Source organism: Nelusetta ayraudi, unplaced genomic scaffold (genome assembly GCF_046127955.1).
Source record: "Nelusetta ayraudi isolate G7.1 ecotype Tasmania unplaced genomic scaffold, CSIRO-AGI_Nayr_v1 ptg000221l, whole genome shotgun sequence".
NCBI classification, from domain to species: domain Eukaryota; kingdom Metazoa; phylum Chordata; class Actinopteri; order Tetraodontiformes; family Monacanthidae; genus Nelusetta; species Nelusetta ayraudi.
The window spans coordinates 69,241-94,986 of NW_027466270.1; the positions used below are offsets into that span (position 1 = coordinate 69,241).

The 25,746-nt window shown below is 46.0% G+C and overlaps 4 protein-coding genes across 6 annotated transcripts; 2 read left to right on the forward strand and 2 right to left on the reverse strand.

Annotated features, from left to right (window-relative positions):
* The first annotated feature begins 4,759 nt into the window (after window positions 1-4,759).
* On the forward strand, window positions 4,760-9,899 carry hexb (hexosaminidase B (beta polypeptide)). 2 transcript variants are annotated; one of them, XM_076016272.1, is made up of 14 exons: window positions 4,760-5,046; window positions 5,181-5,332; window positions 6,226-6,291; window positions 6,426-6,472; window positions 6,555-6,665; window positions 6,767-6,868; window positions 7,006-7,138; window positions 7,225-7,405; window positions 7,509-7,595; window positions 7,681-7,753; window positions 8,196-8,370; window positions 9,403-9,493; window positions 9,582-9,686; window positions 9,776-9,899. In XM_076016272.1, exons 1-14 carry the CDS (start codon window positions 4,775-4,777, stop codon window positions 9,837-9,839), a joined length of 1,659 nt encoding a protein of 552 aa, XP_075872387.1. In that variant the 5' UTR covers window positions 4,760-4,774; the 3' UTR covers window positions 9,840-9,899. The 2 variants fall into 2 exon arrangements, with proteins under 2 accessions (XP_075872387.1, XP_075872385.1); XM_076016270.1 differs by lacking the exon at window positions 8,196-8,370 and adding an exon at window positions 8,908-9,088.
* On the reverse strand, window positions 9,308-15,295 carry gfm2 (GTP dependent ribosome recycling factor mitochondrial 2). The gene is made up of 20 exons (XM_076016269.1): window positions 15,007-15,295; window positions 14,836-14,920; window positions 14,588-14,633; window positions 14,409-14,506; window positions 14,205-14,330; window positions 14,033-14,121; window positions 13,834-13,922; window positions 13,675-13,735; window positions 13,204-13,389; window positions 13,009-13,089; window positions 12,785-12,933; window positions 12,308-12,448; window positions 12,108-12,207; window positions 11,838-12,015; window positions 11,678-11,754; window positions 11,441-11,579; window positions 11,167-11,352; window positions 10,974-11,089; window positions 10,409-10,591; window positions 9,308-10,316 (listed from the first exon to the last, which is right to left on the reverse strand). Exons 1-20 carry the CDS (start codon window positions 15,013-15,015, stop codon window positions 10,188-10,190), a joined length of 2,268 nt encoding a protein of 755 aa, XP_075872384.1. The 5' UTR covers window positions 15,016-15,295; the 3' UTR covers window positions 9,308-10,187.
* A 227-nt stretch (window positions 15,296-15,522) lies between these two features.
* Window positions 15,523-18,042, forward strand: nsa2 (NSA2 ribosome biogenesis homolog (S. cerevisiae)). The gene is made up of 6 exons (XM_076016239.1): window positions 15,523-15,682; window positions 16,172-16,359; window positions 16,437-16,587; window positions 16,842-17,021; window positions 17,110-17,302; window positions 17,454-18,042. The coding sequence occupies exons 1-6, from the start codon at window positions 15,680-15,682 to the stop codon at window positions 17,519-17,521; spliced, it is 783 nt and encodes a 260-aa protein (XP_075872354.1). The 5' UTR covers window positions 15,523-15,679; the 3' UTR covers window positions 17,522-18,042.
* A 1,040-nt stretch (window positions 18,043-19,082) lies between these two features.
* Window positions 19,083-21,920, reverse strand: tor1 (torsin family 1). 2 transcript variants are annotated; one of them, XM_076016237.1, is made up of 5 exons: window positions 21,722-21,920; window positions 20,317-20,582; window positions 20,049-20,224; window positions 19,714-19,841; window positions 19,083-19,637 (listed from the first exon to the last, which is right to left on the reverse strand). In XM_076016237.1, exons 1-5 carry the CDS (start codon window positions 21,918-21,920, stop codon window positions 19,366-19,368), a joined length of 1,041 nt encoding a protein of 346 aa, XP_075872352.1. In that variant the 3' UTR covers window positions 19,083-19,365. The 2 variants fall into 2 exon arrangements, with proteins under 2 accessions (XP_075872352.1, XP_075872353.1); XM_076016238.1 differs by lacking the exon at window positions 21,722-21,920 and adding an exon at window positions 21,141-21,321.
* Window positions 21,921-25,746: the final 3,826 nt, after the last annotated feature.

Genomic DNA, 25,746 nt, shown 5'->3' on the forward strand with positions numbered 1-25,746 from the left:
CCTCTCTCCAAAACACCACAACCGCCCTCCGCTTCCAGCAAGATGCGGCGGGGGGTGGGGGGGGCAAAGACGCCGAGGCCGGTGCGATCGCTCCAAACTAGGTCGGGGTTTTTGTTTTGTTGTTGTTGTTGTTGTTTTTTTTTGCGGTTTACGTCCGATATATCAGCTGGTAAACGTTGGGCGAGCCGGGGGTGGAGCGAGGCGATCTGCTGCTGCGCTGCTCGCGAATGTGGCTCCTCCGCCCGCGCCGCGAGTCCACTTCTAGCAGCGATCGGTGGGTGTGTTTACAGCGGCAGGAGGGGGAGGGACGTCTCACTCCGGTCGGGAAATGTAAAACGACCGAGAGCGATCGCCCATTCGCCGAGGTGAGATCGCAAGTAAACGTTGCGCGTCGGGCTTTTTCAGAAATTGCCTTCAAATTTATTATGCCTGACCTTGAAGCGCGTTCCTTCAGTGAACTGAGGGAGTTGGAGTTGGCATTTCGATTTCAACTTTGTGCAAAATTTGTAAATGTGCACTTGTTCAAATGTTGCGTCCACATTAGGAGCCGCCCAATACAATTGTTATGAGAAGCATAGCTGAGTGGAATGGGAGAACATGAGAATTAGTGGACTACCATTTCCCCGTTTAAAGTCTATCACTGTTTTTACTTTACTGTATATTCCCGTGAAGACATATTGGAAAAAATATGCCATATTTTGCCTTTTGTAAATAACTCTACATTTTTTTTTTCTATGATGTTGTTACCACTGTATAATACTTTGGCTTTTTATTATCATCATCATCATCATCATCATCATAATAATAATAATAGTTACAGAACATGTAATTTATTGTTTTGTTTTTTTTCCCCAGTCTGGAAAAATGGCTAAACAGATTCTAGGTTTGATAATGAGAGCAGGGTCAACGCAGGTAGCCTAATGGGTGTGTTGTTGTTTTCATGGCTCTGCGACATTTAAAATACCGCAGCAGCCAATAAGATACGATTATGTTTGGTTGGGTCACCACAGGCTGAGCAGTAAATACCACGGACACAACATGTGTCGTCCTCGTATAGGATTATAAAGACATTATGGTTCTTTGTGGTCTGGAGAAGTAGGAAACAGAAAGTCCAATTTAACCCTGGACATCTTGAACGAGTCCTCATCGGTGGCCTTGCTGTGGCCCCTGTACTTTTGGCTCTCTAGTGTAGTCCAGACCCTGAGGCTGTAATGTTACTATTTATTTATTTTTATCACTTCGTATTGCACTAGGGTTGTGGTGATTATAGACCCCCCGCCCTGTTTCTCCTCGTAAGCGCTTTTTGAAATTGACAAAAATTACACCATTTTCAAAATACGGCATGTTAGCCTTTGAGCGAGATAAGCGCGAGGCCGCGCTTCCTCCTTTCACAAAGGAGGTAAAACAAACCTCTGAGTTCAACGATAAATCGGGGTTCCAGAAAACCCACTTTGTGCAACAGGCCCCTGGAAACTCAGCTTAATGCAATCCACGAGACAAGAGAGCCATCTAGTGGACAAAATATTTGTGAGCCCTATGGCGCGTGCCCTCTGGGGGCATAACCGCAACACAAGATACTGTTAGGCCAGTTGTCTTAATACTGTTATAAATTATTGCAGTTGTGGGATTGGTGTAGTTGGATAATTTACGTGTAATTACATGGTGAAGTCGGTGGCAAGTTATCAAATTTCCTGTGTCTAGTCAGAGGTGCACAAAATACCTGGTGGAAACAGCTTTGCACCACAAAATAGAAATAAGATGTGCATGAATTTCTCAGCCACCATTATTTTAGACTGCTGAGAAATGCAAGCACCCCTTTAATTGAACAGTTGAGCGAGAAATGCGAGGGAAAAAAAGAGAGTCTGTGCTCAATCAGAGCTACAGCTAATACGTGCCAGAAACAAGCTTTTCACAATAAAGTTACATTAAATCAACTTTCCTGTCCATGAGACTGTCTCCAGTACGGGTTACTTTTTAGTGATTTGTCGCGTGTTGGTTAATCCAGGAAAGAATCGGACAAAATACTACGTTTCAAAAAGGTTTGATACTGAAGAAACAAGCAATCATGGCCATGGATTCCCCGTTGGATGGTCAGAAGAGCAGCCCCAGATTAACCGAGATGGAAGTCTCCTGGCGACCCCCCACCAAGTGAGAATGAGAATCCTGTCTTCAGTCCGAGTTTATGTAGGATGAAGTCCTATCCCTTGCAATGAGGGGTCATGGTTCAAGCTTAACCCCTCTGATTGGCTTCCTCTCGACCCTCCCGATGGAAACATCTGATGCCCAGAGACTATGAGAGATTAAGAGAAAGAAGGAGGAATCGCCACCTAAACAGAAAAAGGTCAAACTCCCCTTCCTTCCGATGCAGGACAGTGATTTTTGGTTGAGTGTCCGCACACTCAGCATTTAAGAACAGTGCCTTATTTGAGCAACCACTCAACCGAGTACTCAAAGAACAGTACGCTGTGTATGAGTGACCACGGCCTCGTCATTACTGGTCACTTCCTGGACTTATGAACGTTTGCCTATGCTGCCTGCCAAAATCACTATTATTGATATACAGTGTTTGCTAGCACTGCAGGAACTGCTATAAGTTCTTTATTAAACTAATACATCTTCTTTATTAAATGACTTTTAATCACTTTTAATCCTAACAAATTACAAACTGCTCTCCTGCGTCGTCATATGCTGCCATGCACAAGTTATTTCTGCATGGCCTCTCTTTCTTTCTGTAGTTGATCCCTGTCCGAGTCCCTCTGGACGTTCAATTTAACTTTTACTACCTGATCCTAACTTCACTGTGAATGTCAGCAGTAGATAGGTGTTTTCATATCCGAGTGCAGACTTTAAGTCAGATGTTCCTGCTTCAACAGTCAGAGAGACATGTAAAGTCCTCTGACGAGGAGAAATGATTTCTTACTCTGCTTATCGGGAAAAAACGCACGGCTGAAAAGAGCTTTGGTCTTCATAGAGAGATATCACACACAAAGTGTGACAAACGCCACTTCGGACAAGCTACTCTCATTCTGATTTGGAAGAGTGTCTTTTGACTCTCTTTTAGCCACCACACCTGCCACCATTTTGCCCCTCACCAGTTGCTGAGTCTTGGCGTCGTACCAAAGCAGTTGTTGAACTTGTTGCTTTTTCTTCTTGTTGGCGAGACATGTTGTATCGTTGCTCTGGAATAATCCTGATGACCATCCTCGCTCTGTGTGGATTAGGAATGTTCTATATTTGATGACATTAGGGGGCGGGGAAGGGGAGAGGGGTAAGCGCTCTCTGTGGTTACGTCAAAATTTGACAAAATGTGTGAGCCCTTCTTTGAATCACATTCGGTCCTTCCAGCTCGACCCGGCAGCAGCAAATGATTAAAGACCCATCCCACTCATATTGAATGATGTGTCAGGCCGGGACGAGGGGCAGGACTCAGACGCAGAGGATTGAGGTCAAAAGTAAATTTATCACACTCGCAACTGAAACTCAGATCAGGGTGATCAAACAATTAGGCTATGAAACTCCTATGATTTCTAAGCTATCTGGGAGAGAAAATGAAGAGAACAGAAAATCGCTCCCGAGGAGCCCAAAGGACTGAAGTCCATTTAATCAAAACAAAACCTAGTCTAAGAAGCTCACAAAATCAGAATCACTCGCCAGGAGGGAAAAAGGGACCAAAGCATATAAAACCAGAAGCAAGTCTAGTCTAACAAGTTAGAAAATGAAAATCACTCACAAGGAGGAAAGCCAAAGGCTTAAACTACAAATAATAATCTCCTCTACAGAAGAGGAAGGAACTCAGAATATAAATCAACGGACAATATCTATCTTCTAATAACAAAATTTATCGTTAACAAAAAAAAAAAATCACTCGATCTCGAGGAACAAAAAAAAATCACTCGATCTCGAGGAACAACTGGCTTACAGTGTAAAGTTTAAGCTGTGGCTGTGTGGGTACAGGGCTACACGTGACAAACAAAGACACTCTTGCACAAGACAAATGACTTTTTAAACACACTGAGTAACAAGTCACAAGTGGGAAAAAAAACCCAAAACAAAACAATGGTTAATTGGTTCAGACAAACAGATGTCACGTGATATGATATGACATGAGGAGGGGGGCGTGAGCTGAAACGAGAGGAAGCCGAGTTAGGCTGTCAAAATAAAACAGGAAATGACGAGACAAAACCCCAAGACGAGACAAAACCTCACCACAGTGTGACATTATGTTGTTAATATTAGCACAACAACCCTGTTAATACCCTGTGTGTACTTAATTTTGTTTGCCCGTTTGTTTTTGTATTAGCTTCTTTGAGTGAATGTAAAATTGTACATATCGATAACGTTAAATCTATTTCCATTAATGCACCAATTACACACCAATACTTACCGTTAACGTGTTTGGTTTCGTGAAAGCGTGGGTGGGTAATTTAAGCGTTTTTATTTTATTTATTTATTTATTTTTTTATTTTTTTAATTGCACCAGTCAGGGCCGACGCTGAGTACGAACACGTGCACTGCTAGCTACCTGTACTGCAACTACTAGCAACAGGCGACAGGTAAGGAGGAGCCATACAACTTGTCTGGCGTCACAACCGTTCCCAATCACAAAGGCCTAACCCCGGGTGGATTACCCCTTTAAAAAAAAAACAACCATATATATATATGTTAATGATCTTCCGCCACTGTAGTCCCGCCTCCCCGCTCCTCTCCCTTCAAATAATCGCCGTTCGCCCCGTCTCGGTACTCTCGCGTTCCTTACCGTGCCGCGCTCACAAGCATGAAGCTCGCCGCGCCTCCCCTGCTGCTGCTGCTGCTGCTGCTGGCGGTCCTGGGCTTCTGCTGGGGCCGGCAGCACCACGACAACGACGAGGACGACGAGCCGGAGCTCCTCGTGCAGCCCTCCCGCTTCGGCTCACTCTGGCCTCTGCCGCAGAAAGTGCAGCTCTCGCGGGATGCGCTCAAGCTGACAGGCCTCAGCTTTCGAATCGTTGACGGCAAAGAGTCCACCGTCGGCGCGAGCTGCGCGCTCCTGCAGAACGCCTACAGGCGGTGAGACGATTTTCCCCCCTCCCCCCCTTTTTTTTTAATCGTTGTTGTTATTGTTGTTTTTTTTGTTGTTTTAAACATGGCGTTTCCTGCCTCGCACTTTCTGTCCCCCCCCCCCCCTCTGTTCACCTCTGCAGCTACTACGAATACATCTTTGGCAGCCCTAAAAGGCAGGGACTGTACAAAAGCAGGCGTGCCGCCCCCCCGGAGCTGACAGAGCTGCAGGTGGTCATCACGTCCACCGACTCCGAATGTGACGCCTATCCCAGCGTCAACTCCGACGAGTCATGTGAGTCTTCTTGATTTGTCACCTGACTTGTCGCCCTTACTTATTCTTAATTCCGGTGTGGCGTTGTCTGCGGTGGCTCAACTTGAAAAACTTGTCTGCACTTGCTTTTCCAGTATATATTCTTTCTTTTTTTTTTCTTCTTTTTTTTTTTTTTGTTGTTGTTTTTAAAAATACACATCTTTGTACAGGGATCAAGTCGGTGTGAATACAAAAAAAAAGATTTGTATTATATTCAACACACAAGTTATATTTATATTATATCATATTAGCGCGAGTTGAGCGAAAGGATCTTGAGTCTCGCTGCAGATGACACTTGAATAGTTCCAAAGAAAGCAGAAGTAAAGTGGTCTGCAAGCAGCAGATACTGTAAACACAGCCATCAATACAGTAAGAGAATGTGATGAGGAAGCGCAGTCCCTCCCAATCAGCGTTCATTGCTGGATGGCCAAGAAACTCTGCCAAAGTGTGTTCACCGTCAGCTCACTTTGAGTATGTTGTCGTTGTAGGGGGGGGCGGGGTTTAAATCACAGAAGCACTTCCTGCTTCCTCGTTGATTTTGGAGGCGTGCACGTTCGGTGAACCCTCTCTCCATGTTTTGTCAGGAAACCAAAATATGAAAACAATTTCAGCTCAAAGTGCTTTTTTTTTTTTTTTTTTTTTTTTTTTAAGCAAATGCTGGACACTTATGTCTGCTTCTGTATATTTGCTTTCACCTCTCTGGACCAGAAAACTTTGATCACAATTGAGAGTTTTAATGAGTGGACTTGACACACACTTGCACCCAGAAATTTGTTGACAAACCTTAGTGTAATCATTTTATTTTTTGTTATTATGTTTTTTACGGGCTTCAAACACTTTTGCAATTTTAAATGCGCTACTGTTTGCTTCCACAGATGAGCTCTCCGTCAACAGGTCGTCGGCAATCCTCAAAGCGCCAAAGGTCTGGGGAGCCCTGCATGGTAAGACTCTTTTTTTTTTTTTTTTTTTTTTTTAATCCACCCACCCCATTTGTTCATCAGCACTTCTTTATTTAAAGCATATAATAGTAATTAATGTGCCCATGAATGCCTGTCTGTTTTTATTTTGTTCTTAGGTCTGGAAACCTTCAGCCAGCTGGTGTACGAAGATGAACACGGAGCGGTAAGACACAAATTGGCTTTTCCACCTCATGCAAAACGGTGTGTACGTGTTGTTGGCAACGCGTGCGCTCGTCTGTTTACAGAAAACCATCAACGCGACCGTCATCAGCGACTTCCCCAGATTTGCATACAGAGGCATCCTGCTGGACAGCTCTCGCCATTTCTTGCCCGTTCAAGTCCTCCTGGCTAATCTGGTGAGTTGGGGCTTTTGTTTCTCTCTTTTTTTTTTTATGTTCTATTCATTTCATGTTGTCATTTTTATTCATATCATTGTCGTGTGTGTGTGTTCACGCAGGAAACCATGGCCATGAACAAGATTAACGTTTTTCACTGGCACATTGTGGATGATCCGTCCTTCCCCTACCTGAGCCGGACCTTTCCACAGCTGAGCCAGCAGGTCTGTGACGCTGGTTGACGATGTTGCCATCAGAGGCGGCTAAAGTTTACACGCGAGGCCGTTAAATTGCAGCTGAACCAGAGGCGTGGCACAAAGATCCTGCAATTTGACACTAGCTGTCATCATCTTGTTCGCAGGGAGCTTACCACCCTTACACACACGTGTACACGCCTGCCGACGTAAAGATGGTGATTGAGTTTGCCCGTCTCCGAGGAATCCGTGTCATCCCCGAGTTTGACACTCCGGGACACACGCAGTCTTGGGGCAAGGGTGAGTTTTCCCAACTCTGTGTTCTTGGATCCTCTGCCAACCATTCAGAGTGTGGGCATTTCCAAGTTGTCCATTCTTCTTCTCAGGCCAGAAGGATCTGCTCACACCTTGTTACTCGGGGTCCACCCCCTCCGGCAGCTTTGGACCCGTGAACCCCATTCTGAACACCACATATGACTTCATGAAAGCGTTCTTCAAGGAGGTCAGCACCGTGTTCCCCGACGCCTACGTCCACCTGGGTGGCGATGAGGTGGACTTCACCTGCTGGTAGGACGATATCAGGGCCAACTACTTTTCTTTAATACATATACTGCAAGTTTGTTTGTTTCGTTTTTTTTTTTTTTTTTTTTAAACGCACGTTTTCCTGCAGGAGGACCAATCCAGACATTCAGAGGTTCATGGAGCAGCACAGCTTTGGAAAAGACTACAGCAAGCTGGAATCCTTCTATATCCAAAAGTGTGTTGCAGGTTGAGCAGTAGAGCTTGGGTTCCTGTCATACTAGAACTAGGCCATTTGCTAATCTCCCCTTTGTGTGCTACAGACTGTTGGACATTGTCGGCGGCACCAATAAAGGCTACATAATCTGGCAGGAGGTCTTTGACAACGGTGTAAAGGTGAGTTAAGAGTCAACGTTTAAAACTGAGTACTCATTTTCAATTTTGCTGCAAGTGTATGTGTAGCTTTTTCACAAGAAGTTTTAAAAATGCATAGCAAATCTACCAGCACCTTACGTTATCTTTTGAGTCGCCTTTGCCATGAATGCACATTTACAGTATGTGGTTTAAATGGAATGTGTTATTGTAGCCAATAGCCAGCAATGACTTATTTCTGACTTGTTTGTAGAGTAATCTGAGTATTATGACAAATGGGTAACTGGCTTAGAAGGACCTTAGTGATAATGCGGCCTGCAAGATTCCCATTTCAATCTAGCAAAGCCATCAATCATTGACACTTTAGGCATTAGGCCCGGGGGGAAGGTTTAGTCAGACAGGTCCGACAGGTTGAGGTGCGATCCGTGGCTACGGCATGTCCTGAAGAGTCCTGTCACTGTTCCAGCTAAAGCCAGACACTGTAGTGCATGTGTGGATGGGCGGCAACTATGTTGACGAGATGAGCAGGGTGACGGCGAAGGGCTACACCACCATCCTCTCCGCCCCCTGGTACCTAGATTACATTAGCACCGGACAGGACTGGCAGAAGTACTACAAGGTTGAGCCGCTCAACTTCGACGGTCAGTTTCCCTTCTCGACAAGCACCTTGACGGGCGTCACGCAACTTGATTCAATCTGATGATTATGGCCCGGCTAACACTAACCGAGTTTGCAAAAAGTACTCTGGACTTTTGTTCAACAGGCTTATGTTTGATAATCCGCACAGACGTGACGTTGGGTACGAGTGAAGGAATGTGGCCCCGTGATTGGTGGTTTAACATCTTTGTATATTTTTTGGGGGGGGGGGAATTGAAGAATTTTGAAAAAAAAAATCATACACCTAGAAACCTCAAAATGGGCAAGTTATAATTATTATTTTTTCTCTGTTTTTCATCATGGGGCTTCTAAACTCTCTTTATCTCTGTCTTCTATTTCCTTTCCTTTGTCCCCAATCTTGCCGTGTGTGTGTGTGTGTGTGTGTGTGTGTGTGTGTGTGTGTGTGTGTGTGTGTGTGTGTGTGTGTGTGTGTGTGTGTGTGTGTGTGTGTGTGTGTGTGTGTGTGTGTGTGTGTGTGTGTGTGTGTGTGTGTGTGTGTTATATCCATGCGTGCCGTGTAGCTGAAAGCAGACACAATTATCCACGTTTGGAAAGGAAACCAGCAGCAGTACCAGAGTGAGATGGCAAATGTTACGTCAGCAGGGTACAAGACCCTGCTGTCCACTCCCTGGTACCTGAACCGTATCTCCTACGGCCAGGACTGGCATGTCCATTACAAGGCTGACCCACAGGATTTCACCGGTGTGTCCCCTCCCCCACCACCACCGCCGCCGCCGCCACCCTCGCTAACCACGCTGCACGGCTTCTTTGGTAGCATTAGCGCGCTAACGTAAAAACAGCATGCGGCCTGTCCCGCCTCGGTCTCCCGAACGCAACTCGGTCACTTCTGTGCAAATACGCCTGTTGAGCAAAATGGAGGAAAAAAAACAAAAAACAAAAAAAAACAACTTAGTCAATCACTGCAATGAAATCAGCTGTTTATGTGTCATCAAGTTCAATGGCTTTTCTAGATTGGGCAGAGATCTGACTTTGACTGTTGTGACCTCGCCAAACAGGGACTGCGGAACAGAAGAAGCTGGTGATTGGTGGAGAGGCCTGCCTCTGGGGGGAGTACGTGGACGGCACCAACCTGACGCCGAGGCTCTGGTAACGGACTCGTTCGTCCCTGCACGAAAATTCTCACTGACCCGGTCGAAAGTCCCGCTCACGTTAGGCCAACCCCTCTCGCCCGCAGGCCTCGCGCTAGCGCCGTGGCCGAGCGGCTCTGGAGCGCCAAGGACGTGACAAACCTGGGCGACGCCTACAACAGACTGTCGGCCCACCGCTGTCGCATGGTGGAGTGAGTGTCTCCGCTTTATTTGTATCGGAATAATCATTTATCAGCATCAATTATTTACTTTTTCTTTTTTCTTTCTTCTTCTTTCCAAGGCGCGGGATCGCAGCCGAGCCACTCTTTGTCAGCTCCTGCCCACGTGAATACAGGGGCATCTGAGTGCAACTCGGAGGCTGCAAGCAGAAGCTGAAATGAATGCAAAAAAAAAAAGAAAAAGGGAAAGGGCGGGGAAAAAAACTACAAGATATCCAAGTTCTGCTCCGCCTATGTTAAAGCATCACTGCAGCAACGCTATGACAAATCATCCATCTGCTAAACGAACAGAACACTGCGCATCAAAAGCGAATGCATTCTTGATTCTATTGTTGTTTTTTTTTAATCATTTGTATTCTTGATTGTGAATAAATAGATAAATAAATGCTGATGTCTTTACAAGAAGTCCTTGCGTGTCCAATGTCTCCGATTATTTGGCCCCGGTTTGTGAGGTGAGTGACAGTTCAGGCCGGATCAAAGCAGACCGGACAGTCTTTTCAGGAGGAGGTTCTGGTCCTGGGGGTTCATGGCCTCGTAGGTGTCCAGCTCCAGGGAGAAGGTTGCGTTGCCCGACGTGAGCGTTCTCAGGATGGTGGAATAACCCTTTGCGGGATTTAAAAAAAAAAAAAAAAGAACAATTGTCAGCGACCCATTGAAACTCAAATTCACTTCTTTGAACGCGCAGCTCGTCTCACCATCATCTCCGCCAGCGGCACGCTTGCCAGCAGCACCTTATCGTCGTGGCGACTCTGGATGTCTCTGACGGTTCCGCGCCTTTGAGACAAGTCCCCCAACACGGAGCCGAGGTGCTCCTCCCCGATGGTCACCTCCAGGGACATCAGTGGTTCCAGGACTTGGCCTCCCGCTAGTTTCAGGGCCTGTTTTGCAGGACAGGAGAGAGACGGTTCAACAACAGGCAAACTTGAATTTACAATTTTAAAGGGTCTGTGTTGTGTAAAAAAAAAAATAATAAAAATAGCTTTAATTTATTTTACTTTAATATTTCTAAAAATATTTTTCTTTAACTGGTCAAAGAAAAATTGTCCACCCTATATTTCTGCCACATCGGCCCCTTGTGACATCACAAGGGGTGGTATACACTTTTTTAAAAGTGGAAGGTTCAGCAAACGCTCATTTTTAGCAGGAAGCTAAAGTGAAGGTTTTGCTAGAGGCCGTAAAATGCGAGCTAAATACGGAAAGTTAAAGGTGGAAAATAAAGATCTAAACATGGGTATAAAGTAGGACGCCAACAGGGTTTACCTTGAGCATGCAGCGGGACACGCAGGCAGACACCATAGCCGGAGAGGTTCCAGCCTCCACCGTAACCCTCTGGATCAGTGAAGACACTCCCAGGAGAGGGTACCCAAGCAACGGACCTGAGGGGGAAGTCAGGAAGTGAATGTATTCACTGGTCTGAGGTCTGTACAGTCTTTTTCTTTATCTCTGATGGTACCTTGGAGGTACGAGCTGCGCGCTCCGTTCTCCACCGCCTCCTTGGCCTCTGCCGACAGCTGCCTCTCCAACTCCTCTGTGAAAGCCACGTGGCAGGACCCCCCCGCTGAGAAGATGTCCGCAGGCTGGACGCAGAGCTGCGCTGTGACCTGGTGGCGTCTGTCCCCGATGGTGCGGTCCAAGGTGTCTGCGTCGCGGCGAGGAGACGAGTTGAGGCGAAATCTTGATGAACGAATAAACAAGTAACGTGCACGACGCCTGGCGGGAGGCCGCACCTGTGGCCGAGGCCTCGCGGAGGATGCTCTCCCTGTAGGCCACCTGCAGCGGGCCCAGGTACGTCTCGATGCCGTACTCCCGTCGGATCCGATCGTGCACGATCTCGATGTGCAGCTCTCCCATCCCGCACAGGATTGTCTGGGTGGGGGGGGAGGGGACACACACACACACACGACAGATTGTGTGGAGGCGCGTCAACAAACAAAGTCCCATCCCCTCCCGTCGGAAGCTCCTACCTGGCCCGAGTCGGGGTCGACCCGGACTTTGAGGCTGGGGTCCTCTCGCTGGAGGCAGTTGAGCGCGTTCTCGAGATCTTTCATAAAAACAATTATCAAGTGAATGCTAGTTTTGCAGGAACAGGAGGCGGGAAGCTATCACCCCCCCGGCGTCACTGACCAGCCTGCTTGGCCATGGTGGGCGGTTCTATGGTGCAGAAGAAGACGGGATCGGGGACTTCGACGCCTGAAAGCACCACGCTGGCCGGATCCCCGCGTTTCGATCCTTCTGCGTGAGCCCGCCGCACGGCGGCAGCCGCCGAAGCCTTGGATGACACGATCGTGTCCCCCGTGACCGTCTTCCCGACAGAGAGAGGAAAACCTGTTTAACCAGGAAGCGGACGTCGTGCGATACAGCGAGGCGGCCGCTGTGTTCTCTCAAGTTCTCCACCTGCTTGAGTCCGACAGTCAAGGCGATGTTCCCCGCCGTCATCGAGGGGATTTCCACATGCTGGTCGGCAAACGGCACGAGCAGCCTGCTCATCCTCTCGCTGCACAGGGAAAAAAAAACAAACAAAGAAATTATTTTCTTCACCTGCGGGTCGTAAGGTCAGACGAGGTCCCGTGCATCCTCGCGACAGGACAGCGTACGTGCTGTTCCGGTTGATGTTGTGCACGGCCGTCTGCGGTTTCAGGGTGCCGGAGTAGATCCTGAGGAACACCAGGGGGCCGCGCTGCTTGTCGTGGAGAACCTTGAAGGCCAGCGCACACAAGTCGTCCTTGTACCAGCGGCTGCAGGGAGACGGACGGGAAATGAATTTGTTCTGGGTGGCGCGCAGGTTAGCACAGTCGCCTCAAGAAGGTAACTCAGCTGGATATGAATGTCGGAAATCACATTTGACATTGGAGGGTTTTCAAATTTCCTCTCACTGCTCCTGAAATTATTCAATAACTGACACTTTCTCGGCCATGCTGGGGAGCACAAAGCTTTTTTACGAGCACTAAAGTTAAATTCAAGCTGAAATGAAGCCTGACGACAGGCTGCTAGGATGGGCTTTAAAGCCACGCTTGCACAAAAAGACTCAAAACGTGACTGAAAATACAGCAACCACGGAGGAACTCACTCACACCAGGTCATGGTGCCGCTCGCTGGGAGCAGGCAGGTAGGCGGTGATGGCGTCCAAAAGAGGCTGGACCCCCTTGTTCCTCAAGGAGCTCCCACACAGGACTGGCACCCCTTTACGGGCCAGAGTGATCCGCCGTACGGCCTCCTGTATCTGAGGACACGTCAACCATTATCAAACTGTACAGGCCCCATAGATTGAATTTAAATGGTATCATTTAATGCTTGCTTTGCTAGAGGGGATGGCGTCAGAATTGTCGCTGTATTCAGTCAGCAGCAGTTCAGCAAATTCATCATCCAGGTCAGCCACCTGCGATCGGGAGCAGGAAAGGGAAATGATGAGGAGACAAATGATTGGCTGAAGGGAAAAAAGGCCAAAGGAGGAGGAGAAGCAGAAGAAGAAGTGTGGCGCTGCGTCAGGAACCTGTTCGATCAAAGCGGCTCTGGCCTCCAGCACCAACTGCAGGAGCTCGGGCTCATCCGACTGGCCCAGAGGTTTGCTGTCAAACGTCCGTCCGTCGTCACCCGGAGTTCTGGCTTTCCACAGCAGCTTCTGATTGGTTATCAAGTCCACCACGCCCAAAAAGTTCTTGCCACTGCCGACAGGAATCTGCGGAACACAGTGATTCGCACACGTGTCACAAATGAAAATTTGAATCGAGATCGAGCGGAATCAGGTTTTAGCTGACTATGCAAACTATGTTGTCCTTTCGCAGATCTGTTAGTTTACAAAATAAAAGTTTTTTATTTAACTGTGTTACACAGATGGAAAACAACCGAAAATAAAATAGCTAAAATAAATTAAAAGTAAGCAAGCAGGTTACGAAAAAAACAACTACATGTTGTGGATTCTGCCACAAAGTTCTCAACTTAAGATTGCAACACTGTTACCCACCTGCAGCAGGACGGGGTTTACTTTCAGCTTCTGTTTTATGCTGTCAATGGAGTAGCCAAGGCTACAAAGTAAACACAAACAAGCATCCAGTTTAAAAATAAAAAGGATGAAAAACAAAGAGCATGTGTGTGTGTGTGTGTGTGTGTGAATGGAACTCACTTTGCCGCAGGCTTATCCATCTTGTTCAGGAAACACACACAAGGGACGTGGTGCTTCTCCGCTTGCCTCCACACCGTCAGAGTCTGAGCCTGTCGGCGTTTGGACAGCAGGAGAAGCGGGTGAGGTTGAAGTGCGCGCGACGACAAAATAAGCAAAATGTGCAAAATGGGATGTGGAAAGCAAAGGGGTGGTCGCCGACCTCGACGCCAGCGGAGGCATCAAACACTGCGACGGCCCCGTCGAGGACGCGGAGTGCCCGCTCCACCTCCAGAGTGAAATCAACGTGTCCTGCAGTGAAACCGTGACGTTAAACACGAGCGGGTTCACTTCTCCACTTTGGAATAACTCAGGTTTAACGACTCCGACCGTACCCGGGGTATCGATGAGGTTGATCCTGTGATTCTTCCAGTCAAACGTGACCGCTGCGGACTGGATGGTGATGCCGCGCTCTCGCTCCTGGGCCATGAAATCTGTGACTGTGTCGCCGTCGTCCACGTCTGACAGCGAGAAGAACGACTCAGTCCGGTGAGATCAAGCCAGATCAGGGAATACTGAACAATGCTGATCCCACACACCTCCTATTGCCCTCGTGTAGCCGGAGTAATAAAGCATCCTTTCAGTGGTTGTTGTCTTTCCGGCATCAATGTGAGCCATAATACCAATGTTGCGGATTCTGCAGGTGCGAGAGCACAAATTGACACAGAAGCCGGGAGACAGTGGAACGGGGGGAAAAAAACAATAATTCGGGACCTACTTGGATACATCAGGGTTGACCACAGAGCGCAGGGATTTGACATCATCTGTAATGCGGAAGAGAAACTGTGATTTAGAGATGCTGTGGATGAGCATCTGATTTATCTTTCAGTGACCATCTGAACAACGACCTTGGCATAATAGTTCAATGATAAACTGTTCAATTATGCAAGAAGGGGGAAACAGGAGTCAAATAAAATTGCCATTCTTTTAAAAACAGTCCATCTAGAATCCAATAGAACAACAGACCTGGAAGAAAGCTGTAGTGTCTGTGGGTATGGCGGCTCACTTTGCACCCGCTGCACCGGAGCCCAATGGACAACATATACCTTGCCTGAAAGCATGAATGACACTATTGTAAAGGAGGCGCAACATATATATTTTAAAGGCCGACATAACGGCTTGTCAGTAATATCTTACACAAATCATCCTGCTTGTTGCCTCCAAGGTTGTGACATAGAAACTCGGTGTTTTTCTGAATCCCAAAGCGCTTCCTTCATCACACTGGGTTTTCAAGAGAGAAAAATAGTTCCTCCTGATGTGGCTTATGTTGCACGAAATCGGAACGACGCTTTGCTAAAAAAAAAACAAAAAACAAAAACAAAACATTGTGAAAACGCTACGTTTAACCTACAAAAAAATGTCTCGGGTGTCCTAGAAAACAGCATAAGCTGCAACTCCGTCAAATGTCATGCTTTGGCAAGGTGCGTCTCCAAAATACACCCCCTGGAAACAAGCGCTTATTGTTTAAACTTCCGGGGACGTTAACAAATTATTTCCGCCGGAGACATATTTATAGACATTTTAAACATACATAAATATATTTGGGGAAAATATCAAACATATATAACAAAATGGTGTGATTTGAGATATGCTTTTTTTGTTCTAACCTTTTCCTTTTCGAAGCCGTTCATTTTTAACAAACGCACAGGTTCACGACATTACGGTGACGTATTTCCTCTAAGCCGTGGCTACGGTGAAAATAACATCTTCGGGACCCAGCCTCAAAACAAAACATCGAATATTCTTGAAACACGCCGCCAATCTGCGGTCACCACAGATTCCTCGCAACACTTAAACACCTTTCAACAACATGGTAAGAACAAATTGAGCGTTTAAGCCAATATCGCCTCTTTATTTTCAATTCATGTACTTCGCTGTTGTGCTAACGTTAGCTTTGGTCAACATGTGGCACGGTGACGTATGGTTTGGTCAAATGTTTTTAGTTTTCAATTGTCAGTTTTTCTTCCCAATTGTTTTCTCGTGGCATCAAAATGGTTTTCCTTTTTATTTGCTGTAATAACTTAAAGTGCCAGGATTTATAGGAATCAAGTAGAAGTCCGTGTTCCCTGTCTGCTCCTACTGTAGACAGACCTTAATGCATACATGTATACATGGAGAGCTGTCACCTTATCAATAGTCCTCAATCCGTACAAAAATATAATGTACAGAGGAGAATGCATCAAATGTTATCATTGTTGGGGTGAATATTTGGAAAACACCTAGTTGTCAGAAGCAACATACTCCATTCGAGTTTCCTGATGCATTGAAAATGAAAAGATAATTTGCTATTTTCCCTCTGCAGCCCCAGAACGAGCACATCGAGTTACATCGCAAGCGGCACGGCTATCGCCTTGACCACCATGAAAAGAAAAGGAAGAAGGAGAGCCGTGAGGCTCACGAGCGCTCGCACAAGGCCAAGAAGTTGATCGGTCTGAAGGCCAAGTTGTACCACAAGCAGAGACACGCGGAGAAGATCCAGATGAAGAAGACGTGAGTACAAAGACACATAATTACTCCCCGTCAAGCTCAATGAAAAAGCCAACACATTCCAACTTGTCCATCTGCAGCCTCAAGATGCATGAACAGAGGAAGACCAAGCAGAAGAATGACGACAAGACCCCGGAGGGAGCGGTGCCTGCATACCTGCTGGACAGAGAGGGGCAGTCTCGCGCTAAAGTCCTCTCCAACATGATCAAACAGAAGAGGAAGGAGAAGGCTGTAAGTGTCTTCAGTGGCTTTTAACTTTCACAACAGGAATATTTCAAGTCTTTCTGCAAAAGATAATTTGGTAGTTTATGATATGAAGTAGTCAGACAACAAAGTTGTACATTGTAAAGCGCTCAGATTGTGCTCAGGTGTTGGGGGCCGTATCCAAATGTTTCAAAACACCACAATTAAGATCTGTAATTGTGATACTGTGATTGTTTGAGGTTGTCCGAAACTCAGTACCCAACTATTTTTCTTCCCTGCAGGGTAAATGGGAGGTGCCTCTGCCCAAAGTGCGTGCCCAGGGAGAAACCGAAGTGCTCAAAGTCATCAAAACAGGAAAGAGACAAAAGAAGGCCTGGAAGCGAATGGTCACCAAGGTTTGCTTCGTCGGCGACGGCTTCACCCGGAAACCTCCCAAATACGAGCGTTTTATCAGACCTATGGTAAGATCACCGCATAGTTTTTTCCGATATTTTCACGGAGGTGACCGATTTTTAATCACCTTGTTTTTGTTCACTGTTCCCACCGTAGGGCTTGCGTTTCAAAAAGGCTCACGTCACACACCCAGAGCTGAAGGCCACCTTCTGCCTCCCCATCCTCGGCGTGAAGAAGAACCCCTCCTCGCCCCTCTACACCTCCCTGGGCGTCATCACCAAAGGAACAGTAGTGGAGGTCAATGTCAGCGAGCTGGGTTTGGTCACACAAGGAGGAAAAGTCATCTGGGGTGAGGAAAAAAAACAAATCACCGGGCTCGACAGGGAAATTGTCTTTCGTCAAACTGCGACAATCTCAATATTGAGATGAGTTGTTAAAAAAACAATCAGCATTCTGTGAAAACTGTGTGTTGTGACTTATTCACTGCTGTTACCTTCCAGGTAAATACGCTCAGGTGACGAATAACCCGGAGAACGACGGCTGCATCAACGCTGTCTTGCTGGTTTAAGACTCTGACCTTTTTATACTGACTGTGCCTGGTTACTGTGAAGTAACACACTCACCACCACTGAGAACATCAGCAACCAGTGGGCATCGTGGGACCCGTCGGGAAGCCCACCAGTGCTGCCCGTGGCAGCACTACCGTTTTTGTAAGAGAAGGGCGCCCTGAGGAAATAAAAGCCAGCGGCGGATATCTGTGCTTATTGTGATGTGAATAAACTTGATGCGACTCCAGATTTTTGTTGGAACTCCCTCAGCTGGCAGTGCCATTACCCACTTTTGTAATTCTCAAGATAAACATTTGTAATTTCTATCAGTGTTGACTCTGATAACACCAACCCAGACCTTTATTTTGGTAAGGCCAGAAATGAGAGCTGTGGATGGTCATGTTGCAAAAAGTAAACAGAAAAGAATTATTGCAAGAATGATGGAAACATCGTTTTAGACTTTGTCTAATTGCAAAACTGAGGTAAAACCAGGGCACCAGATTAAATTGAGTGAAGATTAATAAATTTACTGAACTCTGAATTTGTTTTGTGTAAACTCTCCTGAAATCTGTTGGATGCCTGACACTGTGGCAATCAGAAACGTATTGAATCTTTGGAAGCTTGATATTTCTGCAAAATCAAACAAGATAAATCAAACTAAAAGTGCAGAATACTGATTTTTTTTTTTTTATTTTTTTTTATGTTTCATTATCTTGTTACATTTTATGGCCATAAAGCAGCAAACATACAGCTCGTATGTTTAGAACTTTATAGTATAGCACTTTGTATTCTGGCGTTTGTGTCTCAAGATGTTTTATTAAGTGCAAACTGAGACCACCGGAATGTTTCACCATGGAAACTGTGACATCCGGTTTGATTTCTTTTCACCCGTGCAAAGTCCAGTCCCACCCCAACAGGAAACCAAACAACCTCATGTGACAGCACTTGAAAATTAGACAGTTTTTTGCTTTTTTTATAAATACATTTTATAGATTTCAATGTTTCAAAAAACAAAAAATCCTTACAGAAACTTCACATTATTGGACACAAGTCAGTGAAGATGTGTTTTACAACATTTTTGTCAAAAAGGAAAAAAAAAAAGCACTGCTAAAAACGCAGTGAATTGTAGACTACTACTAGAGACGCCTGTTAAAATGTCAGATTTCTTTGATGACCGATTATTTCCGAAGCTTTTCCACTTTTATTGCTGACAAAAATATGCACATGGTCTGTAGATGTGTCTGTGTTCAGAACATCTTCCTCATTAAGTCACACAGGTGAACCCCACGTAAAGATCAGCTGGAGGTTCAGGTTTTTCCAAACATGTTGCGCTGCTTGCATCTTACAGTGAAAAACACTGTTTTGAAGAGATAAGAGAGCAAAGCAGTGAGAAATGGAGATGCCATTCGAACAACAGCGGTTTCAAGACTTAATAGCCACTGTGTAATCTCCCATTTGTGCGTCAAAATACATTAAAATAGTGTTGACATTACAGTTGTGACAAAACAACTTAAAAAACACATCAGGGAAGATCTCATGGATCGACACTGCATCCAATCCATCTCAATGTTTCAAAGTTGATGTGATGCTGCCAAATGGTGAGACTTGGTATAAAGGCCGACTTTTACAAGCAAGAAATTCTTATGTACAGTGTTTTAAGGTCTCGTTGGGTTCAAAAAATCAATAAGGCATTCCAAAGGAGGAAACAACAACAACAAAAAAAAATAACACTGCAGTAATGAGAAGCTGTGATGAGTTTTTGACAGTGGCTGGGTTGGTTCTTTAAAAGCTTCAAGAAAATGTCTTGGACTCTCACCGTGTTCTAGCATAAAAGCGGAGTTTTAAAAATAAACACCACAGGAGGTCACGTCATAGAAGGCCAGTGGGAATCCTCGATGTAGTAGTTCAACTTGCTCTCTATCGTCTTGCAGCCTTTGGCGGCGAACAACCGCTCCGATTTCGGGAAATAGACGAGATCACCAGCCACCTGATTGGCCACATCTGGATCTGGCTCCAGTCCTTTGGCCACCATCTCGGCCATGGCGCACTGGACCACGTGCTTGAACTCGAGCGGCAGGAACGGGACGAAGAAATCCACCAGGTTCTTGTTGATCAAGGTCGTGTGCCACAAACCACCTGGAACGAGGGACGGTCAGCCAATCGAAGATGCGCGTCGACAACTTTTCAAAACCTTGCGCCAGCTCATACGTACTGTTTTTGTTGTTGAAGACTGACACCGTGAGGTCCGTCTCCAGGTGCCTGAGTTCAATTTCTTCGCGATTTCTTCCGGCTTTCCAGAACTCCAGAGCCGTCTCAATGATGCTCTCGCCTCCAGCATTGCTAGCACGGAACATAAAAATGGCACAACATAAAGTTGGACCGTAATTAACAGCTTCTGGAGGCACGTTATGTTGTCATCCGCTGTGACAGCGAGAAATTTCAGCTTGGATGAATCTACTATTCAAAGTTCATTTTGCGTTTTGCTCCTTCACTTCTTGCTTTGTTGCCTGCACCTGCACCTGCACCTGGTCAGACTGAATTGATCACCTGAGGAAAATGAAGATGGCTTTCCGGTAGGAGATCCCGTCCAGCTTGTCATAGTAGTCCAGGTAGGGTTTTATGCTGTCAATCAAGCCGGGATGCATCTTGTCCATCTCGTCGAAGATGAACATGGACTGCGGACAGCTGGTGACGTTGCCCCTGATCCACTCCTGTAGCTGAGCCTGCGGACAAGTGGGTTCGATGTGAACAAGACAAGAATAAAAATTTCAGGGTAAAAAAAAAAAAAAAAAGTAAGGATTTCTACCCATCATACCTTGTAGGTTTCCAACTGACTTGAGTGTGGAAAGTGGAGCTCGGATGTGAAAATGTGCACAAACTTGCTGTTCATTCCCTCCTTGTAAATATTATTTGCAATGAGCTGACTGGCATAGTTCTTCCCCGTGCCGGCCCAGCCGTGCAGCGAGAGCACCAGGGGCTTCTTTGGATTGCCATTGCTCATGAAGCCATTCACAGCCTTCAGGATGACGCGGGATGCGATGTGCTGTCCGAACAGCTTGCTGTGCAGGTCGGCCTTCAGACCTGAAGGGGTTCAAACAGGGAGAAGTCCGGTGAGGAAGGAGCCAACCACGTGAGGGGCAACTGACATGGCAAAAGAAACTCTGGAATGTCTGGAATGACGTCTAACCCGGACATAAAATCCAAGCAATCGGCCGCGTCAGGTGTTTCCGGAAAATGTTCCACCCGCGGTGTTGTGATTAGATTGAAAGGAATGCAAATCCGTTGTGGGCGAACGAAGAAGACACGTATAAACGTGTATTAAGGGGTGTGAATAGTGAGTAAACGTCACAATATATTAATAAAACTACAGTATGCGTACGTTTGAATGCAGATCTTTAGAACAAATGCATTCCATATTTATTAGCCATAGAATCGAAGCCAATGCACGCTTTCTTCGTCGTTTGTTTAGGTTGTGTTTCGGTTGGAAGCGCCGCCGTGTTTCTTTCCGAGCTAATTTGACATCTGTGTTCTTGCGATACTCGACCGCGATTTCAAAGCACCGCGTCTTGGTTTCTTGACACCCAGCGGAATCCGGCCGCGGTCAAAAGCTGAACGTTTGGCAAACACATAGACGCTCACCTGTCGCGTTCAAAGATATCCATTTGGGTCCGCAACTTTCCTGAAAATAATTCCAAATCGTCCGTCCAAGTCCTGCACCGACACCTACGACAACCGTTGTTGTGAATGGGTCGAACGAATTTGCCAGGACGGCGACCGTCGATAAAACATATAAAGACAAATACATGTGTTTCGTTTTCATCGTCAGGGCCGTTTGTTTCGCAGCATTGAGGTTTATTATCGGGTTTTTTTTAAAAAACAAAACAAAACAGCGGAAAACATGGAGGAAGTACCGCGCCGAGGCAAGCCGTCTTCACAAGTTCCGACTTCCGCATTCGTCCGTTCGGACGCGCGCTGTGCTACGTTCAAGAACACCACATGCGCTGGGCAAACAAAACGCTTGGCAGCGTGAACGCGTCAAACAACGTTTACGACGTGATTTCCGAACAGGATTCCTGAACTTAATATGGCACGGAGATGCCTTCCTCGGCTAAGAGCGTGTCAACAAGTACATTTGGCTGAAACGGTGGCTAGAAAACACTTTTCAATAAGAAATCTTTGAGACAGTGGCTCAGTGTTCTACTTCACTCGCGCAGGCTTACCCGTCTGATTAAAAGAGACCCACTCGGTTCGGCAGCTCTCGTGGAAAAGGAAGAAGATGTTCGGATAGCTCGCCAAAAACCCGGTGAGGGCAGCAGCCACGCCAACCGCAATGCTAGTACTGATGGGCTCCATCGTATTTGTCAGTCCGATGCAGGCGAACGTGCACAGCAGCAGGACGTGTCGTCTCCTGGGCTTCATCTCTCGCAAACGTGACGTTTTACGTCATCTAACTCGGCTCAGCGCTGGCTTTGAAGAACGAAGCACTTGTCGCACTTTGTCTGCCAGTCCGTCAACTTGTTTGCTAGTGGGGAGAACAGAACCCACTCGCTGATTGAACGCAACACAAGCCAGCCGCTACTGGCGAAGGAGCAGTGACGTCAGAGTCCAAAGGTCAGCTGTGCGCGCACAACGGCGACTGACTGTGATCGAAGGTTCTTACGCTCGTATCCATTTTTTTTTTTTTTTTTTTTGTATGATTCGTTTTTGTTAAACTTCATCAAGCTCCTCAGTACCTCAAATTACGCTTCCAGGTTAATCCGTCAAGTTCATCCCCAACAAACCTTAACGAACAGGACGTATATCCTGAGACAGTATACGACGAGACGGATATCTAGATTCTCTGTTTACGTCTACAATGTTTTGTTTATATTGTCTCTTCATTGTCCTGTTTGATGTATCTAGTTTGTTCCTTTATCTTATTTCCTTGTCCTTTAATCTTACTGAATGTTGCCTTTAAAAAAAAAATGTTTTTAACGCATTTATTATACAACGGAGAGATTCATTGGTTTAGCTTAGCCATTTTTGACTTAATAAGATAATCAGCCATTGGCTGTCGCCAGAATGGACCTTCGAAATAGGCATCTTGTATGTCATGGATGCCATCGGATATGGACAAACATATTAATCTAACTACGTATAGAACTACACAGTAATAGTCCCCCCCCCCCCCCTTCTGCTGATGTTTATCTTTGTTTCATATCTCAAGTAACAGTAACATTCGAGAAAAAAAACCGCCGTGTGTTTTGAAAAATCAACACTAAAACTTAAAAAACAAAAAACAAAAAAAACAACAACTATGTTTTCTTACCACTCGATGGTAGTAAATGTTACAAGTTGGATCCTACATTTACTTTGCACCTGACAGTACCGACTTGGAGGTTTGCTGAACTACGGACGCCGATGCAGATGTTGAATGCAATGATAAACGGTTAAAATTAGCGACTATTTTTTTTTTTTTTTTATTGACGTAAAAACATTTGCCATACGAAGGAATATGCGTGTAGGACAATATATTTATACACAATCAATAAAATGTAAGTGTAATATTGATGTACACTCGATATATTATGAACATAGATATACATTTTTTAAAAATTATTCACCAAGCATTTATTTGGTAAATAAACAGTTTCCTCTTTGTCCATATTTGTCACATACGTGCCCGTGATTATTATTATTTTCTTTGGCGAGTTCAAATGTAAGTGAACTGCTCTGTGAAACACAGACAGTTGTTGGATTTATCCTGACTGAATTGCAGAGGTCCATCCAAACTTCTTTGGTCTCTATGGCGGCCTCTAATCAGAAAGACTGATTTCAGTCACTGGATTTTCTTTTTTGTAACTGTTTTATTTAAAAGAATGAAAAGGGGGTGGAGGGGCGGGGGGGGGGGGGGGGGGGGGCTGAAAGGTCTGAAGGTCGGCCTCTAATCTGGCAGTTTAACACAGGGTGCTGTCTTCAAACAGTGACCCCTCCACTCCCTTCTGTTCACCTCACCTGACCCCTGCATTAAACTCCCCACCTCCCAGTAGGTGCCTGCACACAATTGGTCAGCCAGGTCCACGGAACATTCCTGAAGTGAAGCTGCTTCAGTACATTTTTGAATGCTGCATAAAAAAAAATAAATGTGTAAAACATATAGAGCTCTAATAAGCCAAGTCCGGTTTCTAACGCAATCTAAGAATGGAGTGCGTTTCGTATTGTTATTACACCTTTGTACCACCAGGTGGAGCTAATTGCTCTCTTGTCTGGCTCAAGCTGTTTTGGTTCTGGTTTCCCTCCAAAATGCACGGTAGTCCATATTAACAATGTGATCTTTTACCCTGTTCCACTCAAAATAAGCAAGGACATACTGTACAAAGAGAATTCCTGCATCTTATTTTATTAAACAACTCTATGACGAGCACCGTCACCTCACAGCAAGAACGTTGCGGCTTCGATCCCAGGCCCAGGCAGCACCATTGATCCTATTAATCGTTTATCTACCGCTTTACTGAGTTTGGAATGATAATTTTATGGTTGAAAAGTTACCTACAGCTACAGTATATAGTTTTACTTCAATAGGCAGGTGTTTACAATTAAAAAGACCTGCCTATTGGCAATTGCCAGTCTCAAATGTGGGTGATAAATAAAGACATGATGGGCCCCTTCAATTGAGATCTGGAAAACCAGTGGCACCTCTGTATAACAGGGACGACCAGACGAAGGTGGGGCTGCATCTCAACCTCCAAACCGATCATAAAATAACCAGGGGACCTTTTCTGTTGCTCCGAACAATCAAGAAATCCAGTCCTGTCCCGCCTCCATATAATTATTGACGCCTATAACCGCAGCGTGCGTAAAGTGTTAATATTGCAGACGCCATCAGACGGCAGCAAACTAGCCGTGGCGACCCGGAGCAGCAGGCGAGCAGTGGCCCCTGCCGTCTGCCAAGTCCACGTCAAGGAAGCTGAAAACAGGAACACAGATATCCCAGCATGCAATTGGGAAGATACGGCTCACGACAAAGGGCCGACCCAGCTCCACTTGGGTCAAAGAGAGAGAGAGAGAGAGAGAGAGCGAGCGGTTCCTATACAGCAGCACAATGCCCCTGTCGTCATCCGACAAACACGCTCCCTATTGTGTGGGCCGCCTGTAGTCGGCTATGTAAACATCCCCCTCCCCCGGCGCTCCGGCGAGGCTATATTCAGACCCACGGCAGGAAGTGATTTCATGTGCAACGTCCGCCTCAGCCTTCCTCTCTCAGGTGGCTGGACGTTCCCGGCGGCCTCCCAGACCAAAGGAGAGCGCTGGATGGACGGGCGGCGTGCAGGGCCTGGAAGGCGGAGACAGGCAAACACATTGTTAGCTCAATTTATTGTCTTCATTTTTCAATCGTCTTGCTCAAGGTGCAATCCAATGCAAAAAAACATTTTTTTCCCCTGCTTAACAGTGTCTTTGGACAGAGAATCTGCGGCCGCCTCCAGGTTCGTGGATTCTTTTATTTTTTTTCAAAACCGCAGGCAATTTGGAGCTGCCACTTGGATTGATGTGCATGTCTTTGGGACCGTGGGAGGAAGTCATATGACCTGGCTGACACAAGGAGAACTTTGCACGACATCCCCCGTAAAGCATATTTTGGCCACTTTGAGCATCGAACGATAAACACAGCCTCATCTCTGTCATTTCGGGGAAAAAAAAAAGAAAAGGTAGAAACATCTCCACCGTGCAAAGCTGCTAAAGGTGTTCGATACGCACCAAAACCATCGGAGTGACGAAATGGTGTTAAGAGATTTGGGCCCACGCGTTCAAGTGCGAGGTCGAGTTTTCTCACTTTGCAACAATGTCCGCAAATCCAAATGTTTTACGTCTTCGCCGTCAAGTTTTATTGTTGTGTTAAGTGCAGGCCGGTCCAGCAGGGACATGTCACACTTGCAACCACACCACCAAGAGAACAACAAACAAGGTTCTGGTGCCTTCTCAGAGGCTTTTATGGAGTCAAGTCAAGTCAAAATGTATTTAGGGAGCACATTTTAAAACAACAAAGTTGACCCACGTGCTGTACACGACGTATTCAGAACATAGCCAATAAAACAGTAAAGTATGAATGAGAAAACAGGTGAGTTTTAAGATAAGTTTTAAAAGTCTCCACAGAGTTTTATACAGGAATGAACCAATTTGTACAGCCAAGTGGCGTGTTTGCAGATTAACCTGATAGTCGGGAATCAAAATATTGGTCCAAGCAGGGAGAAAAAAAAGGGAGGTGAGG